The sequence below is a fragment of the Centropristis striata genome, chromosome 11 (assembly GCF_030273125.1).
Source record: "Centropristis striata isolate RG_2023a ecotype Rhode Island chromosome 11, C.striata_1.0, whole genome shotgun sequence".
In the NCBI taxonomy this organism is placed as follows: domain Eukaryota; kingdom Metazoa; phylum Chordata; class Actinopteri; order Perciformes; family Serranidae; genus Centropristis; species Centropristis striata.
The window spans coordinates 23571398-23594833 of NC_081527.1; the positions used below are offsets into that span (position 1 = coordinate 23571398).

Here is a 23436-nt window from a genome sequence, read left to right on the forward strand (position 1 = left end):
TAGGAAAACTGTAGGGGCTGAAAGCAGCTGAGGTGTCTGTCAAAGTGAAAATCCTAAAAAGAGGTGCTAGCTGAAATGTCAGTTGAATTGCAAGTGCTGAAAGCAGTTGAGTTTCCGGTTAAATAACTGTGATGTAATGTATGTATCTTCAGCAGTTGAGATCAGTTGAAGTAAAAATCCTAAAAAAAACATTGAGGGACTAGTTGAAATGTCAGTTAAATTATGAAGTAAATGCTGAAAACAGTTGAGGTGTCAGTTGAAGCCCAAATGCTTACATTTTGAGGTGGCGGTTCAAATGTTTGATAAACTGGACTTACTGAAAGCAGCTGAGATGTCACTTGAAGTGGAAATTTAAAAAACATTCAGGTGCTAGGTGAAATGTCAGTGAAAGTGCCAATGCTGAAAGAAGTTGAAGTGTTGAACTATCATTCAAATAATGTACTAATGGAATGAAATGTACATGTTGTGAGCAGCTGAGGTGTCAACTGAGTTGCGAATCCTAAAAACTGTTGAGGTGCTTGTGAAAATGTCAGTTAAAGTGTAAGAACTGAAGACTGCTGAGGTGTCAGTTGAAGCCAAAATGCTGAAAACAATTAAACTGTCAGTTAAATAAATGTAAGGTAATGCACGCTTTGAAGTATCAGTGGAAGAGTAATTACTGAAAGATGTTAATGCGTCATTTGAAGCCAAAAAGTCAATTAAATAAAGGCGTTGTATGCAGTTGAGGTGTTTAATTGTCAGTTGAAGTGTAAATGTCGGAAAAAGACCAATATGAGTCTTAACTTGTAGGTAAAATTTAAGGCAAACTCCACTAGGCTGAAGGCAAAACCATATGAAGTATTGTGATTTTAAATAAACTGATGGGTATCTTCTAACTAATTCCCATTAAATCCAAAGTTGGGTGGAAGCCAGTTTGGTATTTGTGTCCAAGTAGAAAAAACATGGGTGAGAAAAGAACAAAATGTAACAGAAAAGCAATTTCATTTTGCAGCCAAATTAAAGTATAATCCTGTAGATACAGTTTATTCAAAACAATTTATTCTCAGACTTATTAATAATGAATGCAACTCTAATGGACATATTTATCAGCAGCATTTAGAAACTAGCTCCTAGATTAAAGTACACAGTAAAACACACAGCGAAAACCCTGTTTTGAAAACCCTCACAAGTATCTGAGGTTGGATGATCTGCACTGTAAAAAATGTCTGTAGATTTTACAGTGAAAAACTGCTAAACCATGACAGTAAAAGACTGTAAATGTATATATCAGCCAAAACAGTATTTTTTACAGGTTTTTTTTTATTTATTTTTTTTAAATACATTACTCTACTGTAAAATACACTGGCACTGTGTTTGTAACAAAAATATACTGTAATAAATACAAGCATCACTGTAATTTTTGCATTCATCTTTTGTAAAAAAACACTTTTTCTAACTGTTAAATACTAAATTACCATATCTCTAACAAAAATATACTGTAATATATAATGGTAAAATCTTTAATTTATGCACCATTTATAAAGTATTTTCTTTTTATTCATACGGTAAAAAATGGAATAAAATGGCAATCTTAAACGTGAAATCAACAGTACCAATATCTTTTTACCGTAATATTAAAATAAGTTCTACCGTATTTATTACGGTAAAGTTCTGGCAACCACAGCTGCCGGTTTTTACTGCAAAAACAACAGTTGTTTTTTTACAGTGTGTAACTGACTACCTGCAAATAAACTTTCAAGAAACTGATGTTTGAACCTTAATGATCAGTCACACCTTACAAATATTCAGAGAAAATCCAGCAGAACCAGCAGCACAACTCACAAACCTCTCGTTTGGAACGAGCCACCACCACACGCTGCAACGCCTTTCTCTGAAGAAAAAAAAAGGACTCCAATTCCATCAACACCCACACCTGAACACTCGTTTTCAGGTTGTTTTTTTGTGCTACATTTAGATTGTGTTTCTGCTGCGCCTGGTGTTTCAAAGCTCCCACCGTGGCTCAAAATTTTTCACATTTACCTCTTTCAAGAGGCTCAGCTGCTGTTCGACAACATCAAACGGTGTTTATGGTTCTGCCCAAGGGAACTTTACTTTGAGTGGTCGGAGCATGAAATGATGCAGGAAGGAAGATGTGTGCTGAATCCAAAAAAGGGGAAGTGTGCTGTGAGGTGTGCAGCCGGCTGCGTCTTTCACTGAGTTCTTAATCAGTTCAATTCAGTTGAACAGCATGTAAAGATTGATCTTATACTGTCAGGATAAAGTTTTGCCTTTAAGGGATTTGGACATTTGGGAAACTCCCGGTAACTGCCTTAAGGTCAGAGGTCAGGTTCAGATGTAGAACAGCCACAGAGCTCATGAGGATTGGAAATGCCTCCAAATGGAAAATGTGAGGTTTTATTTTGCCGGGACACAGGAAGTGGTGTACAGTACATGATATAATTAAAATGCAAGTGGTTGCTTAAAGCACTACCAATTACAAAGTTAAAGTTATACTACAGTAAATCAACCCAAGGGAGGAATCTAGTTTGGTTAAATAAAACAAGAGAAGTCAAACTGCAGCTAAAGAAATCCAACTCCAATTGAATTATCGCAAAAAGTACCCAATCAAAGAAAAACACTGTTTATGGGAAAGTTCAAGTATTGTCAGCACTGGTTTTGTATTTTTTATTTTCTCTAACAATGTGGGGGGATTGCACCAAGCAGCATTACAGGTAACTTCTATAATAGCAACTACTTCCCTGAACATTTGTTAATAAAGAGCAATACTCAAAACACTGTAAAAAAAATAAAAAATAAAATAAAATACTGCATACATTAAAGATTTTACCATTAAATATTACAGTATATCGTTGTTAGAGATATGGTGTTTAGTACATTTAACAGTGAGAAAAAATATTTTAACAAAAAAATAAATGCAAAAATGTGATGACTTGTATACATATTACAGTACATTATTGGTGCCAGAGTATTTTACAGATGACTAATGAAGTTTTCTCAACAAAAACAAAATATAAAAAATACTGTTTTGGCAGATATGTACATTTACGGTGTTTCATTGTTACTGGAACTGAATTAACCCATTTATCATTTTAGTCTTTTACTGTCATGGATTAGCAGTTTTTCACCGTGAAATCTACAGACATTTTTTACAGTGTACTTAAGACTAACGAAAACCTAATATATTAAAGTTTAGTTTTACAAATTCTGATTCAAAACAATAAAAACTATTCCTGGAATACCCTGATAAAGACCAGTTACAGTAGACAAGCAATGGTAAATTATTTGTAGTTTCAGAAAATAGCGTCACAAAACTGTCACAAGTTCTGTCTATATTGTTCATATTGCTCCTAATTTTTTTTAAATTTTTCTCTACTTTTATACTGCTTCTTTACTATTTATTGTTATTTTATTGATGCCTTTTCTATTTTGCTATACACTTTTGCTGCTGTAACACTTGAAATTTTTCCTTTTGTTAGACTAAAAAAGGAATATCTTATCTTATCTTATCTTTATCTTAAGTTCCTGTGAAATGTAGTTTAACTAAACTATGGAGTTCACTACTTCCTAACACTCGGTTTGAGTCTAAGGAAGAAAAATGGATCTTGTCTTGTTCAATCAAAAAAAAAAAAAAACAATGTTGCATGATTTTGCTATTTTTGATTATGCAAAGGTCATGTTTACGAGAGGAAAAAAGCAACTTTCTTGAACTCCAACCCAAAACAATCTAGGGCTTTTCAGTAAACTTGGGGTTGGAAATCACCAGGTTATTAAAAAACCAACTGCTTAATGTAAAATATGCATGATAATCAACCACATTTTCCAAAGATGAGTTCACAAAAGGACAGACAAGAGGAAGGTCATTACACGGTTATCTATGTATATTAGTGGAGCGGCTAAGTGATATAATCGTTCAGTTTATGATACAAGCGTGAAAATTGGAATGAACACTCTCCATGGGTCACTTAACAAGAAAATTGTCCGAGACATTTGAAATTTTAAGATGGCGGCCATTTTTCAAGATGGCCGACACCTTAGTGAAGCAGTTAAGTGATATAATGGTATATTTGGTGATACAAGCATACAAATTGGCATGAGCAGGCTCTGTTTGTCACTTGACAATAAGCCACCCACAGTTACTTGAAATTCCAAGATGGCGGCCGTTTTTCAAGATGGCCGACACCTTAGTGGAGCAGTTAAGTGACACAATGGTTTATTGGGTGATACACGCATAAAAACTGGCACGAGCAGTATCTGTGGGTCACTTGACAAAAGTAAGTGGCCCAGGCCCTGAGGCAGCAAAACAGCCCCAAGTCATGATGCTCCCTCCATCATCACTTCACTGTTGGGATGATGTTCTCAGATTGGAATGCAGGGCCCTTTTTAAACCACACCTATTGCTGCGTGTTCTTTGTGAAAAGTGTCATGGGGTGTCAGGTTGCTCTTTGGCAAACTTCAGGCATGCAGTGATGTTTCTTTGGAAATCAGCGACTTCCTCCTTGGTGTGCTGCCATGGATGCCACACCTCGGTGTGGTAGACTCCTTTTTAAACCATACATAGTGCTGCATGTTCTTCATGAAAAATGCTCTTTGGCAAACTTCAGGCATGCAGTGATGTTTCTTTGGAAATCAGCGACTTCCTCCTTGGTATGCTGCCATGGATGCCACACCTCGGTGTGGTAGACTCCTTTTTAAACCATACATAGTGTTGCATGTTCTTCATGAAAAATGCTCTTTGGCAAACTTCAGGCATGCAGTTATGTTTCTTCCTCCGTAGTGTCCTGCCAAGGACACTACACCTTTTCAATTTTGCTTGTGTGGCAGACTCATGACTAGAAATGTTAATCAGTTCCAATGACTCCTTCAAGTCTTTACTTGTTACACTGGAATTCTTTTTTACCTCACTGAGCTTTCTGCGTTGTGCCTTTGGAGTGAACTTGGGTGGCGCCCACTTCTAGGAAGAGTAGCCACAGTACTAAATCATCTCTATTTGTGGACCATTTGTCCAACTGTGGACTGGTGAATACCTAAAGTCTTGAGGTTACTTTGTAACCCGTTACAGTCTGATGCAATAAACAATTCTTGATCGCAGGTCTTCGAAGAGATCTCTTTTTTGCGAGGCATGGTTCACATGGGCAGATGCTTCTTGTGAATAGCAAACTCAAATGTTTGAGTGTTTTTTATATGTCAAAGGATCTCTACACCTCACTCAAATCTAATTTTATTATTAGGACTTCAAGTTTGCTAACTCTTGACTCCAATCAGCTCTTAATGGAGTCATTAGCAAAAGGGTTCACTTTTTCTACTAGCATTAAGAGTGTCTCATATATATATATTCAATAAAACATGGAATATTATAATTGTTTGCATGGTATGAGGATAAGTACGTTGTGTCCATAATCAGGACTTAAATGCAAATCAGATCACATTTTATGACAAATTAATGCCGAATTAACTTTTCTTGCAACTGTATATTTGGAACAAAACTAGTTATTGGGCCATCACAAATTCAGACCCTGGTTGCCATGGGGCTGATGGTTTCTAAGCACTACTAAGAACAGAAGTGCTTGCTATCCAATCATTGAAATTACTAAATCTCCAAAATGACTAAGGTTTTTGAAGACAAATCACAGCATGGATTTTTCTATGTTGTTACAAAAGTCTGGGTATATTGATGTAATATTCTGGAGGGGTTTTGATCATTTTTATACATTCTTGATATTAGAGAATTGCCTAATTCAGCAACAACAACAAATGGTATCAACTTGTGGAACATAGTTGAGCATGGAACTCAGACTTCAACTTCAGAAAGAAAAAATGTAATGTTCTTAACCTGGATAAACCTTAATAGGTTTATTGGATTCACAGTGCTAGGCTGCATCTCAAATTAATCTTCAGGTTTACAGTTTACAGATGATGTACACCACTTTAATGTGGCATTTACTGTTCCTCCAATTGTCTATACAATGGGGCGGGAACTTAAAGCGGTTTTAACTGTAGCACTTGCAAGTACAGTTGCGTGTTAACATAGGCCATGTTACATTGCTACACTTTGATGTGTGGGATACAACTAAGTTCATGCCTTAACCCTACACTTAGTCCGATCGTTCATCCAATGCTATTTTTACCCTGTACGATCTGTACACCGCCCGATTAACTAAAACTACTCAGAGAGTTGTCGTCTGTTCTTTGACTAACTTTACAATTGGCTGACATTGAACCCCACTCTGAGATTAACAGCAGTCATATATCACCAGTTTGCCCTGGTAGTGCAGATACTCACTCTTGTCTAATCTGTCTGTGATCAACAAATCAACACAACTGTATTTTGATTTGTTAAAACTTCATACATTTCTATGAGAAAATTGATCTTTTGAGGATCAAGGGGGCGGCCATCTTGAAAATAGAAATTTCAAGTGGCTGGGAGTGTTTTTTTTGTCAACCCAAGTAACTGTGGGTGGCTTATTGTCAAGTGACCCATGGAGACTGTTCATGCCAATTTTTATGCTTGTATCACCAAATAAACCATTATATCACTTAAATGCTCCACTAAGGTGTCAGCCATCTTGAAAAATGGCCGCCATCTTGGAATTTCAAGTAACTGTGGGTGGGTTATTGTCAAGTGACCAACAGAGAGTGCTTATGCCAATTTGTATGGCAGTATCACCAAATAAACCATTATCTCACTTAACTGCTCCACTTAGGTGTCGGCCATCTTGAAAAATGGCCGCCATCTTAAAATTTCAAATGTCTCGGACAATTTTCTTGTTAAGTGACCCATGGAGTGTGTTCATGCCAATTTTCACGCTTGTATCATAAACTGAACGATTCTGCCAAAAATGAGCACTTAGCCGCTCCACTATATGTAGAAGTAGACACAAAAATACTAACTGTGAGGTATTTGTGACAAAGTTGACATTTCAAGTTTTTCAGCTGACTGCATTAGAAATCAAGCATGCCTCAGAGAAACGGACGCTGGAAGAGGTCACCACTTAAGAGCCCTCGCCTCCTCGCTCCCTTATTCCCTCTTTTAGCCTCCATGTGGGAGCTCCACTGCTAAAGTCAAGGACCAGAAGATGAAGGGCATCAAGCTACTCCAGCCCTGCGGCGGTTCACAGCATGATGGTTCCCCGCAGTGAAAAGGCAGCAGAGCAAGTTATGTTTGCATGCTTTTATTTTGAAGGGCTGCTCATGTTACTGAACATTAGGAACATTTCCAATTATTTTAATTTCAAGTACACAAACTTATCTGCTATTAATCATAATATAAGTCATTTATTCTGTTATTTTATTCCCTGAGCTAAACTGAATTAAACATGTTCAGTATTCCAAGAAAATAAACCCACAAACTGCCAGCGATAGAACAAAGATGTGTTTTCTCTCTGATCTCTCAGTCCCCCTCTTACTTAATATTTCATCACTGCTTGTTCTCTCTGGGAGAAATATATACAAACACAACGTACTTACTTTGTGCTGCATGTTCAGTTTTTAATTCAACCTTAATTTACACTCAAAAATAAGACAAATTTATATGATAACTATTACTTTGAATTCACTTTACTAGACTTAGATCAGTCTTATAGTCTCTATAGAGAAATGCAATCTAATCAACTTAGTGTCTAAGTTCTGTGGCTTTATTTATTCAATTTGTACTGTTTGTAATCTGCACTTGTTTTGTCTATATCTCTATGACTGAGTCATAAAGCAGCAAGAAGGAACTTGTGTTGAATTTGGCGGCGCCTGTGGACAAAACGAGTGTTTCCATGAGCGCCAGACTTCCTTTAGACCATAGACTGTATATAAATAATTGAGGTAGTCACCGTGACGTCACCCATTGGTTTGTGGCCCGTTGGAAGCATTGAGTTCATCATTACACTCGTCGCCATCTTGTTTCCAATATGGAAAGCAGACCATATTTGGATGTGGAGGAGGAGAGGGATCTGATCACTGACTACAGCCTCTCTACACCTCAACCTGACTGAGAGAAGCTGCTGCTAATTCATGTTAGCATTAGCTGGAGCATTAACTGGGATGTTAGTTTTGGCTAGCGAAAAACAAAACAAAATGTTACTTAAGTTATGAGACTAAATCGGTAAACGTCCTTTTTTATTTCTATATAACATTATATATAACTCTAATGACACGTTGTCGTGGATACGCATTGTTCTGCTTCTCTCCTGATGACAGCTCACCTTGTTAGTGACCTGTCAATCAAAGCTAGAAACGCCCCAAATCATTCTTCTTTTTTCTTTTAATGAGGCCCTTATTAGAACTATTAAAATAAAATTGTCTTGAAGAAGATTTTTTGCTAGGGATTGAGACTATAGTGTCCTAAAAAACATTTCTGAGGTATAAATCAAGTGAGAAGTTTTCAAATTTTGCGCTGAAATGAATGGGCAGAATGTTTTTGCAGCCAAACTTAGCGCCCCCTGCTGGTATTTTCGGTAGAATGCAGCTTTAGGCACTTCCTGGTTTGCCTCCCTGCTCAGAGCCGGAGGTTGCCGCCTGCTTTAGACCCATATTTACGTTTGAGACTGTCCTCCACTGTCTTCTAGTGGCCATAGTAATTATGAATAACAACGAAGCAGAGTATAAAACACAAAAGCCAAAACAAACCCCAGACTTTCACCAGGAGAACGGCGTTGGTGTCTCATGTGAAAACATAAGTAAACCATATGATTCAAACATCACTTAACTTCCTGCATCATGTTTTTACTGAACTATGTCACTTCCAGAAATCATGTCGTCCTCCTAACTACTTCACTTCCAACATTTACATAAATTATTTACTGTTTAAATTGTCTTTTAGTACACCTAACCAGGAACTTGGCACCATGGAAACTATGTAGAAAAAGCAATATTCTTGTTGCTGGTCTTGCTTGCTTATGCGTGTCTTCTAAAGGTTTAAAAAACAGATAAAAGTTCCTTATAGTTACTTTAATGCCAAATAAAACATACTAACAGAGATGTTTTTTAAAAGTCTATCAATCTCATGTCTCTTCCTTCTATTTATTCCAATAACGCTGACTCAAGCTGAGCTGAACTTGGTTTAAAAGGCTGACAAAGACTTAGAAACAGAAAGATATATGGTGAAAGGATGAAGAAACAAGGGGAAAGAGAGAGAGAATCATTTCCAAGCCCTGCAATACCAGGAGATGAGCAACAGGAGGGGGGGGGGGGGGGATGATTCCTAGCAAAGCAGCAAGCCAAAGCCAGCGAGACCAAACAGAATTCTTGATCCGGACATGAACTGCATATCAATCCTGCAGCACGCAGCACAGGCATGCTAATTACTGTAGCACGTCCTGTCTCTGCAACATCTGGGCTTTCTGTTTAAGCCACAGTGAACTGGACGTTCACATGTGCTGTTTATCTGTCTGTGGTGTGTGTTTTGTACATGGAGTGACCTCATCAGATCGTGTTTATGATGTGTGACAGGAGGAATAGCAGCCCAGAGGAGGAGGAGAAAGATAGATGTCTCCCTCTCTGCCTGAATACCAATCAGGAGGCAGATTCAGGGCCGGGACATGTCCATCCCCCCCGCATGGGTCAAGGAGAGTTTGATGGTTAGAGATAATGCGGCTGAAGGTGGCATGTTTAAAAGTCTCCTTCAACTGAAAGAACTCTTGCTGAAGCTTTTCTGTAGGTTAGTAAGTCCATCAATCAAGACAAGAATGAAAATAGTGGCTGTAATCTGCAGATAAATGTCAGCTTTTTAGTGGCAATGTAGTTATGTTTTCTTTAATAGATTGCCAAGAATACACAGTTTATCATAGAAAGAAACTGTAAAAACAGGCATTATCATCAAAATTTGAACTTTCCAACGATACTTGAACGGATCATTGGTTACAATGATCAAAATGAAGCTTAAAATGTTGATATTTCTGTCAGTATCACTTTATTCTACATGTGTCATTTAAAACGTGTCCAAAAATAAACTGTTTGCACTAACCAGATCCTGTTAAAACATTAAATTCTGCTCCTCAGCGACACTGTGAAGACATGATTGATTCTGAGACCAACGGTCACGTGACAAATATTCATGAAAATCTGTTTACACAGAGCAGAGAGGAGAGGACAGAAGAGGCTGGAAACATGACGACACTTCAATATGTACAATATATGTGGAGTTTTCTCTTTTTTCAATGATTTTTGTCATTATAACTGTGTTGTTCTGCACAAAGACATGTTTGAGTTGTTCCCACTTTCAGCCACTATTGTGCTGATTCCATAGAGCTGCAGGACTTATAGATTTATATATATTTTATATTGTAGTGAGATACAAGGACACGAAGAATTCAATTTTAAAAAAGAGCAAAAAACACCATGAAACAGCTTGTTGGTGCTCAGAAGGTTGAATCCACTTGAATACCTGGCTCTTCATGATCTCATACAGTACATGAATTACTTTGGATTGTATTGCTGTTGAAAGAATTACAAATAAATGTACTTTGCCAGGATTTACACAACAAGTCGGAGCAGCTGATGTAAGAAGAAGATCTGCATCTTATTCCTGACGTCCCTGCAGCGAAACCCTCCCTTACATCAGCGTTACCAGACACCTGATGAATGGCATCGAGCAAGCTGCTGAACTGTTTCTCCTCAGAGAGCAGCAGAGTATTCCCCCGACAGATATATACGGCACTAAGAGGCTGAGCTGCACTGCAATCCCAGCGGGCCTCATCCACACTGCAGCCTCCATCACATCCAATACGGGAACGCTTCCAGAAACTCTGTTAATGGATTCAGGGTATATCTTTTTTTCTGACAGTGATAAATGGCTGATTAAAAGATCTAGTAGCTTTTTTCTTTGACTGTATGTTTTATTGTTTGCCCTGCTTTGTATTCTAAAGCAGTCGTAGGGAGCCACTTGAGTAAATGAGAGAGTCTTTTACCTCTTTGTGAGTCCATATTTAAGATTTAAAGTTTGGCTGTTAACGTGTACCTTTCTAATCCAGACAAAAGCATTCTCTGACACAGTATTTGTGATTCCAGGTAACAGATTTTACAAATACGGCACTACAAGAAAAACACAAAACTAAAAAAAGAGGAGGCAGGCAGACTGCCTACATTCCTCCACCATCTGCTTTCTGGCTTAGAGATGAAAAGCCGTTTTTTGAAAGCAGATTGCCTCTGGCTGAGCAAACAACTAAAAAAACATGCTGCATAATTAGCCAAATCAATAAACAACACCAAACAGAGTAACCTTGAAAGACTCATTCATACAAGCTGCTCTCCAGCCCCTTTAAAAGCATTGTTGATTCTCCTTATCAACAATTCGCACTGGAAAAAAGCAAAAAGCAGCTTTTTTTTGTTGTTTTAATCCAACGTTAAAACACAATATTTCATGCATCTACAACAACGCTCAATGCTACTCCAGGTGAGGTTAGCATTGATGTTTTTTCTTCTGCACTTTCACAACAGAACTAAGCACAAATTTAATTAGCGGGGAACAACCGACGAGGGGCACAACTCAAGCATATGACGGAGGACACTGAAGGGAGAGTAGCTGAAGAATGGGACATCCCTGCCGCGAGCTGTGAGAGGGATGGCAGGACGGAGCCTGCTTCTTCTCTCTGCCAGCCATGCTCCGAGCTCAACTTACCGGAGCGACGCGGCCCACAGTTTCCATTCTCTAGCGTGCCAGCTGGCACTGCCCTCCTCCTCCTCCTCAAGGAGAGGTGGGTTAAAAGGCCTGTATGTGAGGAACAAGAAGGGAGGGGAAGCTTGAAAAGTGTCGTTAAGTCGTGTGTCATTCAGGAACCTCACGTTGTTTTTGTGCCCACCACAGCGTTTATATAGACTGAAAGCAGAACCTGGTCTCACAGGAATCTGTGAAATAGCCACGAATTCGCTTAACTCAAAATCCGTGGAATAGCCACGGAATCACTCAAATTTCCGTGAAGCTGACACAGATTTTGCTACAATGCAAGTTAATGACAGTTATATCCTGTGGCTATTCCATGGATATTTTTTCCCTATTGGTTTGTTCCAAGTCACGTGACTTTCAAGGTCCCGGCGGTCAGAACAAAAAACATGGCGGACAGTTCTCTCAATTTTAGTGAAAAAAATCAATATTTTGACTTAGTTTCTGCATTAAAATGGATTTTGATCACATTTCTAGCGAGAAATATATGTTTTATTTTCTAAATATTCACTCAGTGAATGTACATAATCACTTTGTATGTTGGAATAGCCACGGGATATGACTGTCATTAACTTGCATTGTAGCGAAATCCGTGTCAGTTTCACGGAAATTTGACTGATTCCGTGGCTATTCCACAGATTTTGAGTTAAGCAAATCCGTGGCTATTTCACGGATTCCTGTGAGACCATGTTGTATTTTTACAGTAACTTATTGGCAGCAATTAACAAGTAACTTACTGTAATTATTATTTACAGTAGAAGTACTGTATTTTTATTTACAGTAATGTTTTTTATACCATAAAAAAATCATTAAACACTGTACAGTACTGATTTGTTTACAGTAAGAATGAAGAATCACTTAAACATTGTGATCTTTAATGGCACTGTGTATGGCAATATGGCACAGTAAACAATGCTGTTAATTTGATAATAATTTCATCATTACTTTATATAGAAATAACTAGTAATTGCAATAATTACTCTATACACTAAATAAAATAATATTAACACATTTACTGTTTTACAATTGATTTCCATACTGTGTTTTGTATGAAAAACTTTACTTTAAGTTCATTATTTAAACAGGATTAGTATAGGACTGATTCTGATCAAAATTATGGAAAAATACAGTAGTCTACTTTTCATAGTACTACACTGTCTACTGTGTTTTTTCAACAGTAATGTTTTAACTACTGTGATTTTGTCACAAAGACCGATTTTTATTGTAAATTATACAGCACTATACTGTAAAAATCAAACACAATGATGAACTGTGAATAATACATTTACAGTGTATGTATAACTTAAATGAAAATAACGACTGTCTAAGTCAAATTCTAATATAGAACCTGCATTTGTTCAGAGAGTTTATTCTGGAGTTCACAGGTGCTTGAGATTAAAAATATTTAAACTTTGATTAAAATAGCACCATATGTCTCCAGAAAGTTTTCAATAATCACACAGCAGCAGCACAAACAAGCACTTATTGCTGCTATCTGAAACAAAAGAGTGACACAGATGCAGCGTGCTCTGCTGAACCTGAACTCAGCCACAAGTCAAACAGAACAAACAGATCGTCTGCAGAGATCCTGCACGCGGCATGAAAGCAGCGATGACAGATTGTGGAGCGAGAACAAAAAGTTATCTGCACGAGCAGGCCGAGCTGTTCTGATAAGAGCTGCAAACCATCTCCCTTAAGTATTAACACACACACACACACACACACACACTCTTGTCCTTCTACCTTTGTGAAGACTCTGTATTCACCAAATGCATTAGACCCCTAACCTTAATCATTACAACTAAATGCCTAACCCTAACCACCTAGCTTAAAGCTAATTATAACCTGAACCTTAAAATAAAGTCTTAACTATGAATCAGGCCTTTAAAGAAAAAATGTCCTCAGTTTGCTGGTTAAAGCCATGGTCCTCACTATGTAGGAAGTACAAGAACACACAGACACACATCTTTGTACTTCTATCTTTTTGAGGACGCTTCATTAACATAATGAATTCATAGCCCGCCCATAGGTCCGCCTGAAATGTCCTCACTTCACAAAAATGTCCTCACTCAGTTACTTAGAACTAATCCTGGTCCTCACTATGAGTGGAGTACAAGTACACACACACACACACACACACACACACACACACACACACACACACACACGCACACACACACTGGAGACCTGCTGCTCTGGCTTTCAGTGAGGAAATGAGAAACAGAGCTGTAAGTCACACATGTGCACAACGTTGAGGATTTCCTCTGTGATAAACAAGAAGAAAAGACTCAATGAAACTTTACGCCAACTGAAAATTGTCCAACGAAATTGTGTGATGATGTTATGGAAGTTTGCTCTAAAAACTCTACAAATTCAACTATAAACTGCAACCAAAGATGACCCTGACCAAAAGACTGGATCAACATTAGAAAGCAGAAAAAAAAGTGCAGTTTGTGTTTGTAAACAACAAATCAATATCATCATGGACATTAAACATCTGATATTTTCTTGATAGTATCTTTAAATCTCCTCACTGTGCAAGATTATGTAATCATAGGATGGTAAAGTAAGAATGTTTCTGTTTTTATGAGCATTTAAAGTTAGGAAATAAAAATCAAAACCGGAGAGGAAACACATGAAACATATCATGTCAAAATCATAAAATGAAGCATGTGAAGAGAAGAGATTTAAATTAGATAACATTGTTAGTATTTATAAACAACAAACCAAAATCCCCAAGGACACCAGACTGTGTGATATCTTTGTGTTTGGAGATCGTCACTGTGTCAGATTAGATAACCAGAGGAGTGAAAAGTAGGAATGTTTCCGTTCGCCCGCTTTTATAAGCATTTAAAGAACGGAACCGGAGGGGAAACACTGCAAATTACCAAAAGAACAACCCAGTCACAATATCACAAAATGAAGCTTCACTGAAGCTCATTGGCTGTGAAATCCTTGAAAGCTACAAAATGCAAGAATGACCTTCAAGCCTGCACTGTAAAACATGTCTGTAGATTTTACGGTGAAAAACTGCTAAACCATGACAGTAAAAGACTGTAAAATGATGAATGGGTTAAAATCAGTTTCAGTCACAATGAAACACCGTAAATGTATATATCAGCCAAAACAGTATTTTTTACATTTTAAAAAAAATCTTTTTAAATACATTACTCTGTACACTTTAAAATACACTGGCACCATGTTTGTAGCAAAAATATACTGTAATATAGATACAAGCCATCATTTTCACATTAATTTTTTGTAAAAATATTTTTTCTCACTGTTAAATGTACTAAACAGCATATCTCTAACAAAAATATACTGTAAATATTAATGGTAAAATATTTAATTTATGCAGCATTTATAAAGTATTTTCTTGTCAATTATATGGCAGAACAGCGTTTCTTTTGATGGAAAAACGTTTTATTTTTTACGATAAAATATGGAAGAAATGGAAAAAATGGAAATCTTAAACGTGAAATCAACAGTGCTAATATAATTTTACCATAATATTACAAAAAGTTGCACCGTATTTATTACGGTAAAGTTAAAAAAAAAGTAAAAAACGGCAACCACAGCTGCCGTTTTTTTACCGTAAAAACAACAGGTTTTTTTTTTACAGTGTATAATCAGCTGATTGTGACATAACAATAAGGAAAAATGATTTTAAAGCTATTTATCAAAAGTAGTGTTGATAATTTGTGTATTTAAAGGTGCAGATTGGTGAATTTAACCTCAAATGCCAAATAAAGAAAAATGTTTCACCTGCGGTTTATTTCCTCAGATATTATTTAACCTATAAACGCTAAAATAAACAAGTTTTCCTCCTGTATCTTCATGTTTCTGTGTCTCAGACTGAGCCTGCATGCTGTCAGCTGCTGCTCCTTTTGTAAACATCCTTCTGACTTTGCTAATTTGAGCCGGCAGGGAACGGTGACACAGGAAATCAGTGAAAACAAACAAAGCAGCAAACCCACAGAGCTGCACAGAACCTCTGCTGTCACATCTGAGCCTCTCTGTGTCTGTCCCTGCACTATCTTCAGAGCTGGATACCCACAGAGCCAGCATGAAAACAATTTAGCATTTAGTCACGACATTACCTCAGCAAACAGCGGGAGAAGCCGCAAACAGGATTCAGTGACAGCAGCAGGCGAGTTTCACACTTTCATGTGTGTTCTGTCGGTTTCTGAAGCAGCTGGACAGGAACTCCCACCATGCTGCCGTGTCAGTGCCATACTCTTCTCATCCTGACTGGACTCAACCTATTTTTGGTACCAGGTGCTTATATCTATCCAAAACACAAGCAAATTAGAAACCACCTTCAGCTTGGTGAAGATGCCACTGTAACCTCCTTATTGTAGGCAGGATTGTCAGCTGATCAGCCAAATCAAAGACGTGTGAAACTGACCTGATATCATTCTCACTGGGTGCTTTTATCAGCAACCAAACAGAGGAACTTCTGCACTTTGTTGATCTACTGCGTAGAGTACGGCCTGGTTTTGTGGGCTCAGATTTCTTTTAAATCTGGGGCGAGTGAATGAAAAGTTGCAGTTGTTATTCACAACAGCTCGGCTATTTAACCTTTTGGAGTCTTGGGCTATTTCAACCTGGACTCACAGGAATTCGTGAAATAGCCACGGATTTGCTTAACTCAAAATCTGTGGAATAGCCACGGAATCACTCAAATTTCCGTGGAACTGACACGGATTTCGCTACAATGCAAGTTAATGACAGTCATATCCCGTGGCTATTCCATAGATATTTTTTCCTATTGGTTTGTTCCAAGTCACGTGACTTTTAAGGTCCTGGCGGTCAGAACAAAAAATAAGGAGGACAGTTCTCTCATTTTAAGTGAAAAAATTTCAACATATTTTGACTTAGTTTCTTAATAAAAAATGGATTTTGATCACATTTCTAGCGAGAAATATATGTTTTATTTTCTAAATATTCACTCAGTGAATGTACATAATCACTTTGTGGCGAAGATCTCGCCAGAAAAAGACGACGCTGTGTTTTATTTTGACATTTCCCTGATCCTCTGTGTACGTAACAAACCTTTACCCATTGCATGCCTTGTGTCTTGTGTCTGTGGAAATTTGAGTGATTCCGTGGCTATTCCACCGATTTTGAGTTAAGTAAATCCGTGGCTATTTCACGGATTCCTGTGAGACCATGTTGGTTATTTTGTCCACTTTTGAATCCTTTTCATTCTGCCTGTGTATATAAAGCTTAAAAATGTTTACAATGCTATGTTGATATAGTTTTTTTCAGCACAACCTCACCTATATGATGTGATAATTACTTTTTCTCACTGGATTAACATTTTGAACCGCATAAAACACAGCAAAATAATCTGATTTTGGAAATGATGGGGTTTTTCTTTTTCAAAGCACAACCATGCTCAATGGAGAATTTTAAATGTGGCAAATGTGAACAAAGGTGATAAATATAACATATAAGACATAACATGAAGATAACAGATTTTACTTGGCCTATCATCATCAAACAGAAACTGGCCTCATGGAGTTTCAAACCAGTACTTTAAATGGAAGTTGACGGCAGGGCTTCGTTTTTTTTATATTGTGACGTCATGAAAAAGTCTGTAATTTGATGACGCCAGTGTGATCTGTGACTCCAGAGGGTTAAAATGATCAGGTTTGTGCAGGATGTTACATGTTGTACAAGTGACAATTCAAAATTTTGGATTTTCTTTTTTTCCCCCCATACTATAGACATGTTGAACCACAATTATGTTGAATGTGAATATTTATGAACCACTCCAATCAACTGTCATTGTGTCACGTGACCTCTGCTGCTATAAACATGCTGAAAACACACAACTGCAACATGTTGGCAACGTGTGATGATCACTGTCTTAAACAGGCACAAAGGCCAGTTGGTTAAGGTTCAGTAAAAAGAACAGGGTTGGGCTTCAATAAAGTAATTCTGGACCAAACCTCCAATAACACCAGTTTAAAAGCTCTGGGTTGGTCGGTCCGTCATCTATCATCTGCTGATTGTGAATCTTAGTCAAATTTGAGAACATAATCCGACTTCTAAGGATGAAAAATCCACTTAAAAATTAAAAAACAGCTTGATTATGTGAAAAACAGACACAGAATACTATCAAAATTGTAAATAGTGTATTTCCATAGCAGGTTTAGTCACAAAAGTGAATTCCAAATGTAAGACTTCCACGAACTGGATGCAAAGGCCAAACTGTCAATAAATTAAACAATCTAATTCGTTCTCCCCGAAACGATTTCACCAAAAAATGTTGTGCTGCTAAGGACGACTTTAAAACGAATGTATTTCAATAGGAAGCATCTTTCATGCTTGCACCACCACATATTTTACAGCTGTGCGGTCGTGCTTCTGATTATCGCATTTCTGTGTTTTTAATGTCTTAATAGACGTTTAAAATCGATATCTTGTCTTTCTGTAATCTAAAGGTCCCGGTAGCGCACTGTTTTCATGCGCAGGCAGCACATATGACAGAAAATAAGACAGTTTTTGTGTTTCTTTCGGGTCAGAATGTAGTCATTAATTTTTTAATATTATAATGTATACTGATCACGTAAGATGCTTCCTATTGAAATACATTAGTTTTTAAGTTGTCCTGAGCAGCACGAAATTTTTTGATGAAATCGTTTCGGTGAGCACAAATTAGATTAGATTAGATTAGATTAGAATTTTGTGACAGTTTCATACATTTCCGTGAGACTGGGTTGCAAAGGGACAACAAAATGTCAAAAGAGCATCGGGGCAGATGTGATTATCAGCTCCTGCATAAAAATAATAGTGTTGTTGTTTTTTTAACTGGACTTTTGGCCTTTGGAGTATCAACCAAATTGTCAACTTAAAAAAACAAAACAAATAAGGAAATAAAAAAGTACCTTTTTTTTTTTTTAAAGGAACGAAATTCACAAATTGCGGAAGGCAAAGTCATAAGACTCAATGACAAAAGTAAGTTCAAATAAAAGTGAATTAATGGAAAATCCAGAAATTAAAGTTGTAATAAAGTTGTAACTGTGGTGCTTTCAGACAGAAAGCAGGACAGATAACAAACAGATCAAAATAACACAGGAAGCAGAAGAACTGTAAAAGCTGCATTTACACACTGAACACAACAAGTTACGACTCCACAAATAAACACAAGTTACCACCAAACTGCTTCAGTTTACACTCTTAAACTTCAAAGACTGAACAGTAAACCCACCCCACCTACTGTACACACACACACACACACACACACACACACACACACACACACACACTTCTCAACAACCTTTTTAACGAACCTGGTCTCACAGGAACCCGTGGAATAGCCACGGAATCACTCAAATTTCCGTGAAACTGACACGGATTTCGCTACAATGCAAGTTAATGACAGTCATATCCCGTGGCTATTGGTTTGTTCCAAGTCACGTGACTTTCAAGGTCCCAGCGGTCAGAACAAAAAACATGGCGGACAGTTCTCTCATTTTTAGTGAAAAATCAATAATTTGACTTTGTTTCTGCATAAAAATGGATTTTGATCACATTTCTAGCGAGAAATATATGTTTTATTTTCTAAATATTCACTCAGTGAATGTACATAATCACTTTGTATGCTGGAATAGCCACGGGATATGACAGTCATTAACTTGCATTGTAGCGAAATCCGTGTCAGTTTCACGGAAATTTGAGTGATTCCGTGGCTATTCCACCGATTTTGAGTTAAGCAAATCCGTGGCTATTTCACGGATTCCTGTGAGACCATGTTGTTTTTAACTTCACCTACAACTGAATAAACTGAAGGAGATGTTGCTTCATTTAAAATCAGTTCCTCGCTGCAGTTTTTCAACCTTGTTGTTCCCAAACTGAGATTCAGGGACCTTCACAGGGTCTGACTAGGATTCTTCAGCCAAATATAGTTTAAAAGTTTGAGTTGAGTTTAGTTGTTTGTATTCTGCTCTTAAGAAGCTCAAAGAAAATTAAATACATACATTCTTTTTCTTTCTTTATGATTCCTATCATTTTAACTGTGTTATTCTGCACAAAGACATGTTTGAGTTGTTCCCACTTCTAGCCATGATTGTGCTGATTCCATAGAGCTGCAGGACGTATAGATTTATATAGATTTTATATATTGCAGTGAACTACAAGGACAAAGGGAGTAAAATGTAAAAAGAGTAAAAAATAAAAAAAAACACCCTGAAACAGCTTGTTGGGGATAAGAGGGTCCTTTCTCTCTCTCTTTTTTTTGCCTTAGATTTCTGGAAGGTCAAAGAGAGCCTGGGGGGTTTCTGAGTTGCTTCAGGGTGTCAGGTCCAGTTTTGGATGTCTGCATGTTATCAGGAGTTTGCTGAGGGCGTTTAGATAGAGTGTGTACATTTGACTAAAGGTGCTATAAGCTTATTAAGGGTGTCTTTTGTTTGCTAACATTGTCTCTTTTCTTTACTAAAGGAGTTTTACATCATTAAAGTAGGGTCAGGACTAACGCGTTAATTAAGATTAATTAATTACAAAAAAATGTACGCGTTAAAAAAATTTACGCATTTTAATCACAGTTATTTTTGCACCGCGGAACGTTTCTGACTGGATGAGTTTCAGGCGGACCGATTATACTGGAGCACCAACTAGCGTTGATGAGTTGAGACAACAACAAACCACAGTGAACATGAAGGAAGAAGCTGATGAGACGCTTTGGTTGGCCCCGTGGATGATGGGACATGTTGTTACAAAAAATCAACGGATGGAAGCGTCGATAAGAGCATGGTTGTGTTGCTATGCAACAAGGAATACTCATATCACCGGAGCACATCCAGCCTCAAGTATCACCTCAATGCTAAGCTAGCGTGGATTGTGTTTTACTTAAAAAAACAAAGTATTCTAGTTTACAGAAGGTCTACCTACCTATAGGCTACCTGGATTTCTGAAATGTACTATATTTCTAAATATGCTATTGCTACACTTAATGGCAAACATTGCACTGGTCTGTTGGACTTGAACAAAAACAGACAATATTTTTGTTGCTTAAGCTTATGTATTCAGTCATTATTCAATGGTATACTAAAAATCCATGTGAAAAAAAATACTTCTCACTGTTGTCAGGTCAAATATTTATATGCGATTAAAATGTGATTAATTTCGATTAATGAATTGCAAAGCCTCTAATTAATTAGATTAATTTTTTTAATCGAGTCCTGGTCCTAAATAAAGGTGTCTGGACGTTTTAATTATTTCAGCTAAATATGTCTATTAAGATTTGGCTCCAGGTGTCAGGATTACCGTGCTGAAGTCTTACCTGTCTTGCGGTGGTGGTGGTGGTGGTGATGGTGGTGGCGGTGGTGTTGGTGGTGGGCGGAGATGTGGACGTGCTGGGCCAGGACATCGGCCAGCCTGCCACCGGCCGCCCCACTGCCCCCGCTGCGCGTGGAGGACGAGGAGGAGGACGCCGTGGAGGAGGTGGTGGTGGTGGTGGAGGAGGTGCCGTGGATGGCCCGGTTGATCCAGTGCTCCATGCTGATGCTGCCCTCCCGGCTGGACGACGTCCCGCCACCGCCGCCTCCGTCCTCTTCTTCGCCTTCTCCTCCTTCTTCTTCATCACCTTCACCCTGACCCTCGCCCTCTGAGCCTGAGGAGGTATCTGAGGAGGGAGACACATAAGAGAGATCATGAATCTTGAAGAGGAAATACATGAAATAGAGCAGTGGTTCTCAACCTTTGTTCAGTGATGTTCCCCCTGTGAAATATGTTTTCAACCAAGTACCCCCTAACCAGGGCAAAGCATTTTTGTTTAAAAAAAAAAAAAAAAAAGCCTTAAAAACAGAGCGCTGTGCCATCAGTGTCTGATTTTTTAAACTTTGGAACTGATAAACACATACAATATTCAAACATTTGAAAAAAAAAACTATTTCAAACATTTTAAATGTTAATAATCCACGACTAAATTTATTAAAAATATTTCTCGTTACTAAAATGTAGTGATTCAAACTAATGTAGTAAAAACAGTGAGCTTATAAACATTTAAAACTATAACTGCTACACTTCAACCACGACTCCATCTTTGAGTTTTCAAGTGATTGACAGGTGATGCCAGGTGGCATATGACTGGTTGGGTCCAACCATCCTGGTATGGGGGACACTCTGGGTTTTTAGGATCATCAAATTGAATAGCCTACTGAATATAAAATTCATTTTATGAACTTATACTTATTTTTTCATAAAATATTTATTAAATAATTATTTTTAAAGGATTTTTGCATGGATGCTACTTTTTAAATGTATATTTTAAAAACTCACGTACCCCCAGGGGTACGCGTACCCCCATTTGAGAACCACTGAAATAGAGACCTATCAGACTCCAATAACAAAAGTAGAAATTGTGGACTTAATGAATGACTTAATGAAAACCACAGAAAAAGAATGCTGCTATATTTAGAGAATTGAATTGAATTGAATCGAATCGAATCGAACTGAACTGAACTGAACTGAATTTAATTTAATTTAATTTAATAAAAGAAAATAGAATAGAAATAGTATCTATGTATGTCACAGTCTATTGTCTGTAGCCCAGAAAGGTTTCAGCTCCCATCTGTTAGGAGTCGCCACAGGGGGGGATTGGAGTAAAGTTTGTTTTTGAAAGCTACAGTGTGTGTGTGTGTGTGTGTGTGTGTGTGTGTGTGTGTGTGTGTGTGTGTGTGTGTGTGCATGTTTTGCATGTGATTTCCATAATGCCTACAGCATTATGAGACTGATAGTGGTGATATGAATAACAACAGAAGCTGACCCAGTTCTCACACACACAGGTGCTCTGTGTGTGTGTGTGTGTGTGTGTGTGTGTGTGTGTGTGTGTGTGTGTGTGAGAGAGTAGTGGCAGACACACAGTGACAATTCCAACAATCACCCAAACAAAGATAACCAGCAGATTTTCGTTTTGTCAGGAGAACAAATCAGAGTGAATATCAAATTCCTGTTCATCAGGTGGACAGAGACACATTAACAAGGTTTATTTACTCTTTTTATAAATAAAATACTTCTTACTGTCCAGGCTGCTATGCAACTGACTACAGAAGGTTGTTTTTTTAAAGAGCCAGTGATTTAGTGTTTTCTAAATGGAAAGGTCAACTCTATCTCTGCTCTTATCTGGGATTTTGAAATGGAAACATCCACTCGGCATCAGCAAAAAGTTCTGATGTAGGTCACCACAGTAAGCTTTGAATGCATTAGCTTAAATGTTATGCAAAGGCACAGAATATCCTGCTGTGGACGCCACATTAAATTGCACCTGAAAGACACACAATAACTCACTACTGTGTTCTGTGAGGTAAATCTGCATGTTTTGGTCAATGGAGGTGGCTTTGAAAAAGGCACAGATATCAGCTTCAGCTGCCAGTCATAAAGGGCTGTCTGACAGCAAGGTGAAAATATTCTAAATATAGTGAACACTTAAACTGATTTTATTCAGTTGACTAAAGACGTGTCCCCTGTCCACGTCTTTATGTATTGTTCTCTTCAAAGCTACCAGACTCCTTTGATAACAACATTAATTTGACCTCATAGGTCACGGGAGTTGCAGGTGCTGCCCTGATCTGATTGTGTTGTTTGACTTTGGGTTTCCGATCTGAACAATCGTGGCGTCCACAGCAGTACTTAGCTTAGCTTCTGTGCCGGTGTTCTGTTAAGATGTGCTTCTAGTGACTAAAGTTTCTCAAATAACTTAACTAAATAACTAAATAAAAAGTACAATACTTGAAACACAAACTAATCAATTTCTGTTTGTTGCCAGCTAAACGTGTAATTGCTTT

The 23436-nt window shown here is 37.7% G+C and overlaps 1 protein-coding gene across 1 annotated transcript in view; it reads right to left on the minus strand.

Annotated features, from left to right (window-relative positions):
- LOC131980484 (disco-interacting protein 2 homolog C) overlaps window positions 1–23436 on the minus strand; it is a 282249-nt gene that overhangs the window by 90791 nt on the left and 168022 nt on the right. The window contains exon 5 of the mRNA XM_059344729.1: window positions 20934–21275. Coding sequence (XP_059200712.1) covers window positions 20934–21275 — 342 coding nt within the window. The remainder of the gene's footprint in view (window positions 1–20933; window positions 21276–23436) is intronic.